At 35.0% G+C, this 18,032-nt stretch overlaps 2 protein-coding genes across 8 annotated transcripts in view; one reads left to right on the plus strand and one right to left on the minus strand.

Annotated features, from left to right (window-relative positions):
• The window catches only part of fnbp1a (formin binding protein 1a), a 69,124-nt gene extending 60,390 nt beyond the window's left edge, over positions 1-8,734 (minus strand). For 6 of the 7 annotated variants that reach the window (XR_012383746.1, XM_073909581.1, XM_009303784.4 and 3 more), the window contains exons 1-2: positions 8,463-8,734; positions 5,510-5,625 (exon numbers count right to left, since the gene is read on the minus strand). Coding sequence is in view for 6 of the 7 variants with exons in the window: in XM_073909581.1 (XP_073765682.1) it covers positions 5,510-5,625; positions 8,463-8,537 (191 nt within the window). In the remaining variant the exon portion in view is untranslated. The remainder of the gene's footprint in view (positions 1-5,509; positions 5,626-8,462) is intronic. The other variant, NM_001123244.1, reaches the window with a different exon arrangement.
• Positions 8,735-10,547: 1,813 nt separating this feature from the next.
• ift81 (intraflagellar transport 81 homolog) overlaps positions 10,548-18,032 on the plus strand; it is a 38,991-nt gene continuing 31,506 nt past the window's right edge. The window contains 8 exon segments of the mRNA NM_001002313.1: positions 10,548-10,964; positions 12,592-12,695; positions 13,151-13,331; positions 14,922-15,011; positions 15,091-15,156; positions 16,708-16,818; positions 16,935-17,019; positions 17,139-17,302. Coding sequence (NP_001002313.1) covers positions 10,821-10,964; positions 12,592-12,695; positions 13,151-13,331; positions 14,922-15,011; positions 15,091-15,156; positions 16,708-16,818; positions 16,935-17,019; positions 17,139-17,302 — 945 coding nt within the window. The 5' untranslated portion in view covers positions 10,548-10,820.

Consider the following 18,032-nt stretch of genomic DNA (forward strand, 5'->3'; position numbering starts at 1 on the left):
TTGTTCTGTTTCTGTATTTGGGCTTCTAAAGGACACTACACAAGGAGATAAGTGTTTACAGTTTAATTTTAATTATGTTCTAGAGAATAAAAAAAAAATATTTATGCCTATGACAGCTATGACATCTCTCCCAGTTTAGAGCTGGATTCGGCTAAAAACTTTTATTTGTGGATTGTGAGCAACAACCTGTAAGTATCTTATTTATTAAAATTAATCTATTACATGCATAGTTTCTAGCATTAACGGTATGCTGTAGCAAGGACGTAAACAAGGATGTAAACAATGGCGGGACTTTCAGTAGAACTAGGAAATATGTCGTTTTCATGTTAGCTGAGTATGTAATCAAAGTAAGATATATGTCGACACAATAGCCTAGTGGTTAGTGCGCCGACATCAGGGCGTTCTGAGTTGGAATCCCTGCTCGAGGACATTTCCCAACCCTACCCCCCTCTCTCTCTCCAACTTCGCTTCTTGTCTCATTACTGTCTTATCTAAGAAAGGCAAAAAGGCCAAAAATATATGAAATGATATATGAAAAAAATAACATAATTTTCTACTAATGAAGCACGAGCACACATTGCTTTGCATCTTATAAACACAACCAAGCCTTAAAAATACACTCTAGACCACCCTTTTAAATATTTATTTTAAGTAAACCGCATAATTTACGAAACATATTATGTTCCGCCAAAGAGTATTTGTTTAGAAGAAAACTAGGACATTTTACTGTGTTTCAAAGGTGTCTTTGTGTCTCAGTCATTTAAATGAATGAAACCGTGCACGTCAATGACAAATCTGATCTAATGGTGCTTATGGTGCAATGCGAGGCTGCCGGCACAAACAAAAGCTAATACTGTCACCATCAGAATAATCGCGAACAAGGCATCCAATTCATAAGGCTGACCTCTGTCAATCAGACTAGAGTAATGAGTAGAGAACGACGTCAAATGACACAGTGTAAAAAAAAGAGAGAGAAAATCATTGCTTCATGCATGGATATTACGTGATTAAACTCAAGAGGGCCTATAAATGGCTTAAAATCAATTAGGATGGTGAGCGCGCATGCTGACGGTGCCGCCCCCTCGATGCGTTTTCCTGCAGCTTTCCTTCACTCCGTCTCTCGCTCTCTCTCCGCACACACCGAACGGTTCCTCCCAGGAGTCTGACGTGTTGCTAGGCAGATCACCATCTTGCAGTTTCTTGACAAGACCACACCAATGCAGTTGCTTTATTGTCTGCTAGTTTCCCCTACGATTGGCCTAAATGGGCCGCCCTATGCGTCAATACGCGCCGGCAAATGGGAAAAAGGTTGACAAAGCCATAAATAAACCCTCATTAGAATAACCCAACCCAGGACTATTATTCTTCGGACAGACAGATCCATGTCAATGCCCTTTATCGGCTAACATGTGCTTAGCGCTTAATAAATCTTTGTGAACCGAACAGAAAAAAGCCTCTGGGAGATGTTGTGCATTAAAGACTCTTTCTTGAAAACAAAATAGAGTCTGGCACAGTTCTTAAAACGAACCACAATGCCCGGATTGCTGCATAAAGAGGATTTTCTCTTAACATGCGAGCAGAAAGGGGCTGTTTGTTGCACGGCTGTGAGCTCCAGCTGTGGGCTTTATTAAACGCTGAGGTTTCTCTGCGTATGTCTTAGAGCAGGAGCGCAGATGATGCTGGGAAGTCATATGGTTCCTTGGGGTCAGTGTCTCTCCAGTGCTTAATAAACTTCCGAAATGCAGCCGGCAAAGAAATATTACAGCTTCAGCGGTGGATGATAAAAATGTGGGTCAGAGCTGTGGAAACCTAGTATCCATGGTAATACATGTCGGACATGTGACCTGTTTAATGTTGGTTCCCACTGACATAATACCTTGTCCTCATAAAACACCATCTTTAAATTGTCGTTCAGTATGATTCTGATATCTGATCTATCTATCTATCTATCTATCTATCTATCTATCTATCTATCTATCTATCTATCTATCTATCTATCTATCTATCTATCTATCTATCTATCTATCTATCTATCTATCTATCTATCTATCTATCTATCTATCTATCTATCTATCTATCTATTTATCTGTCTGTCTGTCGGTCAATCTATCTACAGTATCTATCCATACATCCTTCCATTCATCATCTATTCATTCATCCATCCACCCATCTATCTGTCTATCCATCTGTCTGTCCGTCCATCCATCCATCCGTCCATCCATCCATCCATCCATCTATTTCTATATATCAGACTGTGATCTATGTGATGATCAACTATAGTATTTAATTAATTGCTTTCTCCAAATTAGGGATTGCTGGAGGTACGTGGCTTTTAAAAATTAGTTTTAATTGAACTGCTAGCTAGGATTATTATAATATATATGCAACTATAATGATACAACATTTTATTTACACTGCTCACTGCTACAAAATGTTATTTAGATACTTACAGTTATTCTCAGTGGCTTTGGTGCATTTCTCACAACACTATTTACATTTGCACAACAGTTAATGCATTTCTCAAAACAATTAGTACAAACTGCAAAACCTAGTTAATAACCTGCATAAGCGTGTCACTTGCTCAAAATGGAGAGCTTATTCCTTAAAAGCAAGTATTGATGTCAATGAAATTGTCAGTGTCATCAAGATGAAAAGTCCTGACACCATTGTTTATGAACAAAAGATAGTCAAATGGCTTTGTCATGTTTTCATTATAACAGTTTTCTCTGTACATTTTTTTTTCAGATTTTGGTGACACTTCCTAAAAATGCTTAAGACAGCACTATATACTATTTGCACAGCCATTTAAAAACTACAGTAAAGTTAGACATCACTGCATTTAGTGAGATATCTGAGTACAAGACACTGAATATGTATGTTTCACATTTTACTGCATTTGCTCTTCTAATTACAATTCTAATTTATTCACAGCATTGTGCAAGGGAATAAACACACCTTATTTACAACAAACATAAAGTTCCTTTGGATAGAGCTGTGCACAACTGTAAACAATACTGCAGAACATTTTGGAACTGAACATACAACACACATAGGTCTGTAAATCATTAATGAAATTGTTAAATTTAGAAGCCATTTTCAGAAAAAAAAAGATTTTAAAAGTTTTATAAAATAGGTTTGACATATTTGGACAACTAGTTTAACATTTGTGTATGTAATGAGTCTCAAGTAATGAAATGAGGACTGTTAGTTTTATATGGAATGACTATTCAGCATTCACAAGTTTAGTTAATTTTGACTGACATGACATAAGCAAATGATAATGTTATAAAACAGCAGAGAGTTGTATGAAAGCAAGTGACGCATGTCTAATACCATTTGCAAGTTGATGGAAACTGCTACTATGATGTGCACAAATGACTAATTGTTTTGAGAAATGCATTAACTGTTGTGCAAATGTAAATAGTGTTGTGAGAAATGCACCAAAGCCACTGAGAATAACTGTAATATTATCTGTAATATTATTATTATATTATCAGACACACACAAAAATGACCTGAATTCAGTTGGATAATTTTCTCTTTGTAACAATGACACAGTTAATATACTGAACTGAATCAACATTGAATGATCTAATTGGTCATTATTCAGCTCAATTCAGATTCAGTGCTGATTCTTTTTAGTTTAATAATTATTTTATTGCATTTTTGCTACACTAACAGCACTATTAACCTGTTTATAACAGCAAAGGTTGATTGAAAACGTGTGCCATAAGGCTGATTTATACTTCTGCGTCAAGTGCACGCGTATGCTCCGGACTTTGCACGCTAGAATAGCCCTCGCCGTGGCTGACATCTCAGAAAAATTAACTACACGTCGTAATGACGCATAGTGCAAGCTCTGTGATTGGTCGTCTTGGTAGCTGTGACCAGTGTGGGCAATACCCAGAGCCACGGAAAGCCCTTGGATCGACTGTTTACAAGTGTCAAGTTGCATAAAGTAGCCCTAGATGGAAACTGTTGTTTTGTGTTTACCTTATGATTAAAGTTGTTGTGCGTCCGCCGGTTCCCACCTCTGAATGAGCAAGTTTTAGCTACTTGTACATTAGGGTAGCATTCAGAAAAAAACAAAACACCCATAAAGAAACTCAAAACAGAGAAATATAAAAACCTACAGCCTGCTAGCATTTCAGAAGTGCAATTGCAGAGCAACACAAACACCACGCAGAAGTATAAATGAACGAATACGCGCAAGGCAGGCGCCGTAGGTCACGCCTATCACTCGACACAGAAGTATAAATCAGCCTTTACAGATCCTGAAAAGTGAAGCCAAACATTTTGAGCACCCCCTAGTGGCTTGCTGCAATATTGGTTATAAACCCCGCCCTCTCCATGTAAACGAATGGGATGTGCATCGAACCAAAAAGACAAATAACACTTCGGCAATTTTGCTTTTTGTCATTTGGAGTTTTTATGCTCACTATCCTAATATGTTTGTTTAATGGTGCAGTAGCTGATCTTCCATAATGCTAACAGCTTAGCATAAATCTCTGAATCACAGTCCCTCCCCTGCCGTCTAGAGCCAGGCCTCTTTAAACACGAGCACAGCAAAAGAACCCTCTCTCATGTGTTAAAAGCAACTAGTGCTTGTCCGGCGGCGTGCAAGCCAAACTGACATGCGATTTCAGAGTGAATATTAGAGTTGCATGGTAAACAATATAGGGAGAGACTAGGTGGAATATCGTTATTTACTTGTGTTTTGTTGTTAAACTAATTAAAATGTACGTTATAGATGCTGTAAAAGGTCCCTTATGAATCTGAAAATAGTCTTATCAATCTTTCATCGGAAGATTTTAGTGGCTGAACAACACTTCTGTGAAGATGTAACCCATTTGTAACAACAACATATTACATTACATCAGCTTTGCGTGAAGCTAAAACAGTTTTAAAACGGAACATTACCTGTCTAAGAGAAATCCTTCAGACATTGTGAAATCCTTTCTCCAGCGTGCAAAGGTAACTCCAATATTGATTCAGGTTTTTTAAAAGTTTTGATTCAGCAGATTTTTACAGATCGTGAACGTACTCTCTCTCATGAACGGTCGGCGGAGCAGCATACAAACGGCTGCGCAGTTGTTCAAATCTGCATTTGCTGACAGACAGTTTAGCCTACTTATCGGAATTATGAGAGATGTCGGCCCGACTCTATTTAATTGGATGAACATTTTTTAGTTTTATGCCTTACCCAAAATATAAAAAAACATATAAATACATTTGGATTGTTTACTTTAATCATTACTATTAGACTGTGAAGACACTTGCAACCAACACAACAAAAAATGCATCTGAAGGCAATCACCTACTGCACCTTTAAATAAATGAAGCTAAAATATTAAACTGTGGCTCTAAATTCAACAAATAATTTAGCTTCATTTCTGTACAATGGAAGTGGAGACACAAAGTTTATTTCCCCTTTAGTTTATGACTGAAATCATCTGTACTGGTAAAATCGATAAATAAACATCACTACAAGATCTACATATCTATCTTACCTGATCTGTTTAGCATAGCTCAGTTCGATCTCAGATCGTTCCTTCACAAACTTGGTGTATCGCTCCAAAAACTCAATGCCCCATTGAGTGTGTTTCTCCAGATTATCAAACTGATCCTGCGAAAAACAGAAAACATCGGACTTGGTGATTGATCAGAATGTGTCACGTTCATATTGTCTAATGTAAAATGGACAAAATATTAAATTGCAAAGCAAGTACAGTGCCAACAACACACTTTAGGAGATAAAAGTATAGATTTTGCTTTGATGGATTTGATATAACGGTAAGAGAGAGAGAGAGAGAGGGCCCAGAGGAGAGATATCAGAATACCCTCCCAATGAAAGTCATCCCATATAATTTCATGAGTTTGCAGTATTCCCTGACATTGGCAATGTGTCAGATCCATTATTCAGCATTGTTGCTGGGCTCGCCAGCCGTAACATGCCTAACGCTTATCACTATATACACAGTACAAACTTCATCCATCACACCGCATTTAACTTGTTTTGAAACAAATGAACCACTAGGTTACGGTTACAACAACATACAGTATTGATCGGAGTTTGTCCATATATATTTGAATATTACTCATTAAACTGATGTTTTTATGTACAGCAGCAATGTCTGTTTTATGTGTAATTTGTCTTAGACATTATTTCCATATTGATCTGCTACAAAATAAAGCAGTTTTGAAATCAATAACTTGTCCCTAAAGTTTAATTGTCAGTAAAGAAGCACTGTTGTTAAAGCCTGCTAATGGATTAATGCATTCATTTTAGAAAATATAACTTTTATACCATCCACCACAAGCTCTGATACATATTTTAATTTAAACGTGATGATGGAATGCTTTTAATTAAATTAAACGCGAGCTTGCTGATTCAGATGATACTACTGTCATTTAACATCCATTAGCATGATCATAAATTACATTATGAACTTGCTTTCAGCCCTATAAATGCTTTTAAAATATTACCCCTGTAATGTTCTATAAAGGTTTAGGTCTTTTGAGGAGGGTGGTGGTGGCCATGTGTGATGATTTTCCTCCATTCATTCATTCATTCATTTTCTTTTCGGCTTAGTCCCTTTATTAATCTGGGGTCGCCACAGCAGAATGAACCACCAACTTATCTAGCATATGTTTTTCACACTCATACACTATGGACAGTTAAGCTTAATCAATTCACCTGTATCGCATGTCTTTGGGGGGAAGATTTCACTCCATAACTAGTCAATTTTTTGCAGTGTTACCACATCTTTCCTAAACATATTACACCACAAAACTAATTTTGAAATTATTTGAGTAGTAAAAAAAATGATATATTTGAAAATTTCAATGTTTAATTCAATTGTATTCATTCATTCATTCATTTTCCTTCGGCTTAGTCTCTTTATTCATCAGGAGTCGCCACAGCGGAATGAACCACTTACTTATCCAGCATATGTTTTACACTGTGGATGCCCTTCCAGCTGCAACCCATTACTGGGAAACACCCATACACTCTCACATTCAAACACATACACAACGGCCAATTTATCCTTGGACTGTAGGGGAAACCGGAACACCCACACGAAAACAGGGAGAACATGCAAACTCCATACAGAAATTCCAACTGACCCAGCTGGGACTTGAAATAGTGACCTTCTTGCTGTGAGTGCTAACCACTGACCCAGTGTGATGTCCCAATTGTATTCAGTAAAAAAAATGTTGGGTTCCACACAATTCCTTCATGTTGTCCCAACACAAATCTATTAAGTTAGCTTAATAGTTTTTAGAAGTTTAAGTGGATTGAGCATAAAACAATTAAGTCATTCCCACCAAATTACTTAAGAAATGTGTTGATTCAACTCATGTTAAATGAGTAGCTTGATCAAGCAGCAAAAGTCATTTTTCTGAGTGTTCTTGTGAAATTTGCTTAGCACATTCTAAGTAAAAACTCTCTTTTTTTCTCTCGGTGTAGAACAACTTGAGATTAAATGGGTCTTGGACTGAATCCCAGATTCTGAACTTTTTGGTTACTAGCCCAAATGTTTAACGACTAGGCTACGTAACACTCAATATATATATATATATATATATATATATATATATATATATATATATATATATATATATATATATATATATATATATATAGAGAGAGAGAGAGAGAGAGAGAGAGAGAGAGAGAGAGAGAGATTTTTTTTAACTTGTTCAAGCTACTTAATTACAATGAGCTGAAACAACACAATTCTTGGGATATCATTGGGACAACTTAATTTTTTACGTTCTATCGACACAAATTTGTTAAAAGTGTTAAGTTAATAGATTTGTGTTGGGACAACATGAATGAATTGTGTGGAACCCTGCATTTTTTTACAGTGAACTCTGTATATTTTATCCTAGACTATGATGTTGTTACTAGGTAAAGGTTGCATGATGTTAATGCCAACAAGGACACATACATTATTAGAAAATATGAAATACATATATTGTTGTTGTACTACATGTTGCATCTATTATAGTCTTATTATAACAATGTTACTTTGTATCAAGCACATTATTACAAACATTTAAAGCTGTGAAAATGCATGCATGAGAAATAACCTGTGCACCTGCTCCATTCACTTGCATGTGGTTAGGGACAAGTATTAGCCCAGGATTATTGCTATCCAGGGTATTTAGTCAGCACTGATTGCTAATAACTGTCTTGAACGAGCTTTAGAAAGCGTGCAATTGCTTATGTTAAAATATTTAAACGTGCAGGCATGTTAGATTGAGTGCTAAAATCGTGAAATGAAAGACTACTGTATCTGGATAGAAATTGCGGTCTGCAACACTGTAAAATGGGCGGTGCGGTGGGATATTTATCCATCACTATCGGGAAAATGCATGTTAATAATAAAGATTCTACTCGTTTTGTGCACTATATCGGTTAATATCGTGTAGATGCATTCGCCTCCATGTACTCACCCACAGCTCCGTCCCCCAACTGCAGCTCATGGTTTCGAGGCAGCTCCTCCGCGATAATCCTCTGTTTGAATGCATGCGTGATTCTCGCCCAGGAACAGCTTTCAGATGATAAATAAACAATACTAACTGGTATAATACCAGTGTATACCGTCAAGGATGTGTCCCTCGATCGGCGAGACCGTCCGTTTTCACCTCCGCATTCTGTAAATTGCCGATGAAACTGGAAATGTAGATAATGCCTGTGTACTCGTGCATTCACGCGCCTCAGAACTAGACGGCCACGCGCAGAGCAGCACGCAGCGCCAAATCCACCTCACAACACCAGTTACTCACTGATAAACTGCGAAGATGAGTCCTCTTGCTAGATTTAGACGACAAAAATAAAGGTAAATTAGTAGGAAAGAAATTATGTTACATGTCCTTATTTCTCACATACAAGTAAAAAAAATAATAAAGACTCTATAGAGTCTATAGTAAGTACAGAAACATACATCTGCTAAATATTATATTATATTATATTATATTATATTATATTATATTATATTATATTATATTATATTATTATTTTAAATTATATTATATTATGTTATATTATATTATATTATATTATATTATATTATTATTTTAAATTTTATTATATTATATTATATTATATTATATTATATTATATACAAGGCCTATATGATAAATGTACTAGAAAAACAAAATCAAATGCATAAAACATAAGCAAAGATTAATTTATTTTATGTGATAAATGTAATATAAAAATGCTAAAACTAGTTCTTCAATCAAGCAATAAATACATTAAAATGTAATTAATTGAACTGAATTGAATAAAAATGTTATCAATAAATGTTTTACTATTTTTAAATGTAATCAATTGTTTTGTCTAACAAACAAAACCTCATCATTAAATCACTGACTAACATTCATTAGGGTATAAAAAATAAAATAAATATTTTCAAATTAAATGTAGCATATTTTGGCTACATATTTTATATGTCTTAATAGAAGGCATACTTTTATGCACATAATGTCATAAATCCTGGTTTTTATGCAAAAAAAAAAAAAAAAATACAGCATCTTGCTTAGGTAGACATAGCCAGTTATAGTTTAAATAGTTTGTTGAACAAGCTTAAACTAAATATGATTTAACAAATGTAGAATATGACATATTTAACTAGATATCATTTTATTTTAAAAACTTATAATTTTAAGATATTTTAGATACATTATCTTTGCAGAATGTTCTTTTGTGCACATCCGGTTAATAATTAATGCATCATTGTTGTTGTTATTATTATCCTTAATAATAATAATAATACTAATAGTTGTAGCAGTAGACAAAACCTGCAAAAACAATAAATAAATAAATAAATAAATACGTAAATTTAAATAAACAACTAAATAAATCCATTAATTCTTGCAAAAATTAAAACATTAAATAAATCTGCAAATAAATAAATAAATGTATATAAAAATACACAAGTTTCAGCATAAATAAAAATTTAATTAATTAATAGTGCGGGCAGGCAAATAATTAAATAAATTACACGAATGTTGGGGGAATAAGAAAATGCTAAACTGAAAGTTTATTTTTCCCCCTTTTAAACGATTATTAAAATAAACTTTTAGTTTAGCATATTCTTATCCCCTCATGTAAATTTATTTAATTATTTGCCTGCCCGCACTATTAATTATTTATTTATGCAGGAATATGTACATTTTTATATACGTTTATTTGTTTATTTGCATATTTCTTTCTTTATTTTTTTTATTTATGCAAGACTTTATGGATTTATTTACTTATTTATTTATATATTTGCGTATTTATTTATCGTTTTTGCAGGTATCGTCCTCCATAGTTACAATGATGACTAATTAAAATATCATTTTATCCAGTTAATTATATAGTGTATAGATTCCCTATATCATAATATATTATTAATTTTTTTAAACATCTTACGTTACTGATTATTGTTTAGTTTCAAAAAGAGTTAAAAGTCTTTTATGGGGACTTTTACTTTAAAAAGTAGGAAATCTCTTCACATTGTCCAACTTCCTGCTAGCAACCGGGCCTTGTGTGACAACGGTTTCTAGGCAGGATTTGTTGACGTGAGAGGGAACGTTATACGACGTTATTATACAAAAATTTATTATCGTTTTCATTCATCTAAAATCAAATATTAAACGACATTCTGTGCTTGCGCTACAAAAGCTATAATACGGTAAATAATTCGGCTGTTAGCTGCTAACGTGAGTTGGAAAAGTTATTTTGAACACATCGCAAGCTAACGGAAGTTAACGTTGTGAGAATATTTTTGTTAGCGGTAAAAGCCACTAACGTAATTCTTCAAGATGAGCGAACAGCTTAAATTTATCGTTGAACAGCTGAACAAGGAGCCTTTCAAGAAAAACTTCAATCTCATTACATTCGACTCTCTGGAGCCAATGCAGCTTCTGCAGACTTTAAGTGATGTTCTGGCTGAAATTGATCCAAAGGTAAGTTGAAGATCAAATTTAATATGACTAATAAAACCACAACCTATAGCAATACATATCTATAATAGTACATAGTATCAAAACGGTAAATAAAAGTAGGGCTTCACGTTATTTTATTTTTCTGCAGTTTCAGAAGATGGTTTAAATAGCTTTATTTGATTGTTTTTTTCTATGCAGTCTAACAGTATTCGGGTAACAGAAATTAAATAATCACAATGTAAAAAAATGCATTTCTTAACTTGCTTTGTTTTGTCTCGTTTTTAGTTACAAATATACAAACAATTTCTAAGACTAAGTAAAGATGCTGTTTAGTTTTAATCGTCCAAATAAAGTAAAAAATTAAAAAAAATTGTTTTAAGAGTTTTATCTTTTGTTTTAAGTGGAATAATCTTGTTTTCACTTTAAATGTGGATATTTGGACTGGAAACAAGACAAAAATTCTAAGAAAGAATGTTTGTGTTTCATAAATCATTTATATTCCATATAAATACAGTAATTAAATACAATTTATTAACCATATCAACCTGCAGCCCAAGACCGGTTACTCACTGAAGCTAAGCAGGTCTGAGCCTGGTTAGTACCTGGATGGGAGACGACTAGGGAACACTAGGTTGCTGTTGGAAGTGGTGTTGGTGAGGCCAGCAGGGGGCGCTCAACCTGTGGTCTGCGTGAGTCCTAATGCCCCAGTAAAAGTGAAGAGGACACTATGCTGTCACTGGGCGCCGTCTTTCGGATGAGACGTTAAACTGAGGTCCTGACTCTCTGTGGTCATTAAAAATCCCATGGCACTTCTCGTGAAAGAGCAGGGGTGTAACCCCGGTGTCCTGGCCAAAGTCCCTCTATCGGCCCTTATGATCATGGCCTCCCAATCATCCCCTTCAACCGAATTGGCTCTATCACTGTCTCTTCACTCCACCAATAGCTGGTGTGTGGTAAGTGCACTGGCGCTGTTGTCCTGTAGCTGCTGTCGCATCATCCAAGTGGATGCTGCACACTGGTGGTGGTGTGGAGAGACCCCCCCCCCATGATTGTGAAGCGCTTTGGGTGTATGGCCATACACAATAAATGCGCTATATAAATACACATTACATTACATTACATTTACATTACAATTCTTTAGCTCCTGGTTAACTATAATTTAGACTCAACATTGAATATCCTGCGATGTGGCTATTGCGAATGCGCACATTGCAATATCGATGCTGAAACTATATGTTGTGCAGCCCTAATGTAAAGGATAGTTCACACCATACTGAAAACTTCATTTACATCATTTACTTTATTTGTTCCAAGCTGGTTTGACTTTCTTCTGTTGAACCACTGACTTGCATAGTATTTGTTTATCCCAACTTTAGAAGTCAATAGTCACAATTTTTAAGTTTTCTGCAAAATATCTACTTTAATATTTAACAGAATAAAGAATTACAAAAAGTTTCAAAACCTCTTGAAGATGAGTAAATAGTGAGCAATTTTTCATTTTTGGGTGAACAAGGCCTTTAATATTCTTTCACAGTTTCCTTTGAAACCACATTTTATTTTTAGAGAGTACTGTATAGATCTTTATTTATGTAATGTGTTCACACTGATAGTTTTTGACACTTTTTCTTTTTTCTGAATCTTTTTTCAGCAAGCCATTGATATACGTGAGGAATTGCCTGAGCAGACAGCCAAGAGAATGTTCACTCTTCTGGGAATGCTGAAATACAAACCTTCTGGAGGAATGTCTGAAGTGTAAGACAGAAAATAACTGTTCAAAAGTAGTTTATAATGTAATTTAATCATTTATTCCAGTGATTTTAAAGATGATTTTTCAACTTCATTACTCCAGTCTTCATGATCCTTCAGAAATCACTCTGATATGAATTATTATTATTATTATTGTTATTATTATTATGAATGCTATATAATAAAAGCAATAATGACTGGAGTAATAATTTCATTTGAAACTACATTTAATAAGAAAGCAGTTATTTAGAATTGTGATAAATATTTTTAAAAAGTTTACATTTAATAAATGCTACTTTGATGAACAGAATGGTTTTTTTTTTAAAACATGGAGGAAAAAAAACAATATATATATATATATATATATATATATATATATTTATTTATTTATTTATTTATTTATTTATTTATTTTCTTCGTACTTCACACATCTAATCAGCTTTAAAATGTCGATTGAACAGAAGCAGTTTTCGTCAGGGTTTGGTGTCGGGCAGTAAGCCTGTGGTGCACCCCATCCTGCACTGGCTGTTACAGAGGATTCCAGAGCTGAAGAAGAGAGCGTATCTGGCCAGATTCCTCGTCAAACTAGAGGTTCCTGCTGAGTTTCTGCAAGATGATGTCATTGCTGAGACCTACCACCAGGTATGCCTGCTAAAGTTATGGCATAGTCTAAAAAGATTTGTTTTTAGATTCTGTTCCCTCACAGTTTGATGCCATAAAAATATATATAATCCACACCAATGCGCAATAACACTCCTGTTGTAAATGCACTCTGCACTTTTGTCGGCTACTTCCTTGAGCTCTTTAGAGTTGTTAAAATGTCAAAATGTTTTTTTTTCATTCATCAACTGGTAAAATTGCATATTATATTATATTATATTATATTATATTATATTATATTATATTATATTATATTATATTATATTATATTATATTTTAATTAGTGCAGTCAAAGATTAATCATGATCAATCGCATCCTTAATTAATTTATTATGTATATGTAATTCATCCACTGGTAAAATTGCATATAATATAATATAATATAATATAATATAATATAATATAATATAATATAATATAATTAGTGCAGTCAAACGAACATTAAGGGTGCTTTCACACCTGTGAATCAATTCTTTTGTTCCGAAATAGGGATTAAAATTGTTACAATGTTGCTCTTTGTTCTTTGTGCGGTTCGCATCCACAAAGCAAAGTTTCTAAACGGATCAAAAGAGCTAAAACAAGTCAAGTGCGGGTAAACTCTCCTCATATTGGTCAGAGTTTCACGATTTATTTTGCAGAGTCCTACTCAGCTGTCATGTGTCCTTATTTTAATTTATGACGAGGAGCAATAGGACATTATAAGTGAAAAGTTGCACTTTAATTTTGAATGGTGACACCCTAAGACGTCGTCACCTAATATAAATCAGAGGTAACACTTTCTCATACACAGCAGGTGGCTTATGCATTATAGGTTTTACATTATAGAGAGAAATAGCAGATTAACCAAGACTGCTGCTTGGTCAATTTTCCTAAAGGATACAGCTCTCTTTAATAGTTCAGCATGCTTTCACTTTCGTATTTGACATGAAACTCACATTTACCGGTAGGAACGACATCCTGCCATACTCATAATTCTCTCTTTATATAGCAATATATGCCTATTACATGTCCATAATACACTGTGATACAGCATAACCTGGCTTTCTCACAACAATTGATTGGCTCCAGAGTTTGTTTCAATCGAGCCGAGACCACCTCATTCAGGTGATCTCGGACCGATTGTTTTGGATCCGAGCGCGATTGCTAGATTCACATATGCCAAACGAACCATGCTAACTGGGGAAACGTGCCAGGTTCTGAAACAAAAGTCTAGGTGTGAAAGCATCCTTAAACTCCACACAGAAATGCCAACTGACCCAACCAGGACTCAAAACAGCAACCTTCTTGCTGTAAGAAGACAGTGCTAACCACTGAGTCACTGTGTCACCCAATTAGTATCTTATTAAAGATATATATAATTTCATTGCTTCTATAATTCCTCAAAAATAGTTTTTACATTAATAACATTTAAAATTGAAGTGCAGACAAAAATTAATACAAATCTGTTCCGAAAATTTTGTGATAAGATTGCAAAAATTATTAAATATTTTGTTTGTGTACTTCCTATAGATTCTGTATATATTTGTGTACGGTTTTTGATTAACAGACATTTCCATTTTTTTGTTTTCTTAGTATGAGGAGCTGGTGGAGGGCTTCAAGAACATCCACAAAGAGTGTGAACAGTTAAAGAGTTCTGGGTTCTCCACTGCTGAGATTCGACGGGTAAGAAAGTCAGTGCTGCCAAAGTGCTTTCTGGTTATGTAGTGTTCTGTGTTATTTACACAATAATTTGTTGCTGCAGGACATTGTTGCAATGGAGGAGGAGAAGGATCAGCTCATCAAAAGAGTGGAACGTCTTAGAAAAAGGGTATGGAGCTTAAATTATGTATGTGAAAAAATGTATTATAGAAATATACCTGCAAAATTTTCACTCTTTAAAACGCCTAAAAACAAATGTTAAGCCAACTTTCCACAATCATTTGTGAACAACTGTCTTAATATTATGGAAGCCTGTCGCCACCACTGAATATCAATAAAAAAATAAAATTTGAAAAAGTATTTCAGAGTTCTGAAATATAAAGTTACAATTCTGAGTTATAATGTCAGAATTCTGAGATATAAAGTTGCAATTCTGAGTCATGATCAGAATTCTAAAATATAAAGTCAGAGTTCTGAGATATAAAGTCGCAATTCTAAGTTATAAAGTCAGATTTCTAAGTCATAAAGTTAGAATTCTGAGTCATAAAGTCAGAATTTTGAGATATAAAGTTGCAATTCTGAGTTATAATCAGAATTCTGAAATATAAAGTCAGAATTCATTCATTCATTTTCTTGTCGGCTTAGTCCCTTTATTAATCAGGGGTCGCCACAGCGAAGTGAACCGCCAACTTATCCAGCAAGTTTTTACGCTGCGGATGCCCTTCCAGCCGCAACCCATCTCTGGCAAACATCCACACACACATTCACACACACACTCATACACTACGGACAATTTAACCTACCCAATTCACCAGTACCGCATGTCCTTTGACTGTGGGGGAAACCGGAGCACCCGGAGGAAACCCACGCGAACGCAGGGAGAACATGCAAACTCCACACAGAAACGCCAACTGAGCCCAGGCTCGAACCAGCGACCTTTTTGCTTTTGACCTTTCAGCACTACCTACTGCGCCACTGCTTCGCCATAAAGTCAGAATTCTAAGATATAAAGTTGCAATTCTGAGTTATAGTCTAAATTCTGAGATATAGTCGCAATTCTGAGTTATGATCAAAATTCCGAGATATAAAGTCAGAATTCTGATATATAAAGTTGCGATTCTGAGTTATAGTCAGAATTCTGAGATATAAATTCGGCATTCTGAGGTATAAAATCAGAATTCAAGATATAAAGTCAGAATTTTGATATATAAAGTTGCAATTCTGAGTTATAGTGAGAATTCTGAGTTATGAAGTCAGAATTCCAAGATATAAAGTCAGAATTCCAAGTTATGAAGTTAGAATTTCGAGTTATAAAGTCAGAATTCTGAGATTGAAAGTCAGAATTCTGATATATAAAGTTGCAATTCTGATTAATAAATCAGAATTCCCAAATATAAAGTCAGAATTCAGAGATATAAAGTCAGAATTCAGAGATATAAAGTCAGAATATAAGGTCAGAATTCCGAGTTAGAAAGTCGCTATTCTGTTGTTTTAAATTGAACAGAAAGTTTAATTTAATGTCTGTTAGCAAGATATCTACAATAAGCAAGATGAATCAGTTTTCATAAATATTTATTAATGCTTTGGCTAATGTGATCATTCTTTCAGCCTGTAATACATGTGTTTGTTGTGTAATAAACCATATATACTGCTAAATAATAACATGACAAGTCTGCAGATTCTGATTTATGGGAACTTGCGATGCTGTTCTGTCCACTAGGTGGAGGCAGTGGCAAACCACCAGCGCATGCTGGACCTGGCCAGACAGTTAAGAGTGGAAAAAGAAAGAGAGGAATCACTCGCTCATCAGAAACAGGAGCAGAAAAACCAGGTAGAGACCAAGAGTTTGCATGTTTGCAGGAAATCGAAGAGTTATTATCTATTTTCAAGTATCAAGTATCTGCTAGGCATTCCGATAACATAGATTGTGTTTCGTCTCTTCTGTAGCTCTTCCAGGCAGAGCAGAGACTGCAGAGATGTCAGATCCAGCTCAAAGACTTACAGCAGGCAGCAGCAGACGAAAAGCCAGAGAGTAAGTTAATTCGCCTAAGGAAACCTTTCCCTGAATGACTCATTACTTTGGTTAATAATAAGATGCCTTCAGTATTTTACTTTTTCGAAAGGTAACATGCATGTGTTCTTAAACCATAGGCCTTATGAAGAGACTTGAGGAGGACATTAAGTTCAACTCCTACATGGTGTCTGAGAAGCTCCCCAGAGAGTTGGAGAATATGAGAAAGGTGGTGCAGTACCTACAGAAGGTGGCGTCTGAGCCTGCTATGGGCCAGGCAGAACTGAGGGAGCTTGAGGACAAGGTGAGCTTTTAAAGGGATAGTTCCTATTTTACAGGAGATACTCAAACTGTTCAAACTGGTTCTGTTTATACACCTACTCACATATCGTATAATCAACTAAATGAAACAAAGTAAGTATCTAAAGACTTTTTATTATAAGTTTTAGTCAAGAAGACATATTCTGTTAAAGGGATAGTTGACCCGAAAATTGAAAATAGTAGGAAATACTATTGAAGTCAATGCTTACAGGACTCCAGCTTTCTTCAAAGCTTGTTCTTTAGTGTTTAACAGAAGAAAGAAACTCAAAAAAGCTTTGGAACGATATGGGTGAGTAAATTATAACATAATTTTCAGTTTTGGGTGAACGGTCCCTTTAAGACGGAAGTTTGAACTTGAGTACTCTTCCAGTAAAAGTTTAAGATTGGTAGGATTTTTTTACCATGAAAGTTCAGTATAATCAGTAATATTGTGAAAAAAGCAGACATTCATTTTTTTTTTCAGCTTAGTCCGTTTATTAATCTAGGGTCGCCACAGTGGATGCCCTTTCAGCTGCAACCTAGTACTAGGAAACATCCATACACGCCCATTCACGCACATATCTTTCCACCTTTCATACCTTGTTGCCTTTCCAACTTACCTAATTCACCTATACCACGTGTGTTTGTGTTTGTGGGGTAAACCGGAGCTAGAGAGAACACAGGGAGAGCATGCAAACTTCACACAGAAGTGCCAACTGACCCAGCCGAGGCTT

This window comes from Danio rerio, chromosome 8 (assembly GCF_049306965.1).
Source record: "Danio rerio strain Tuebingen ecotype United States chromosome 8, GRCz12tu, whole genome shotgun sequence".
Classification (NCBI taxonomy): domain Eukaryota; kingdom Metazoa; phylum Chordata; class Actinopteri; order Cypriniformes; family Danionidae; genus Danio; species Danio rerio.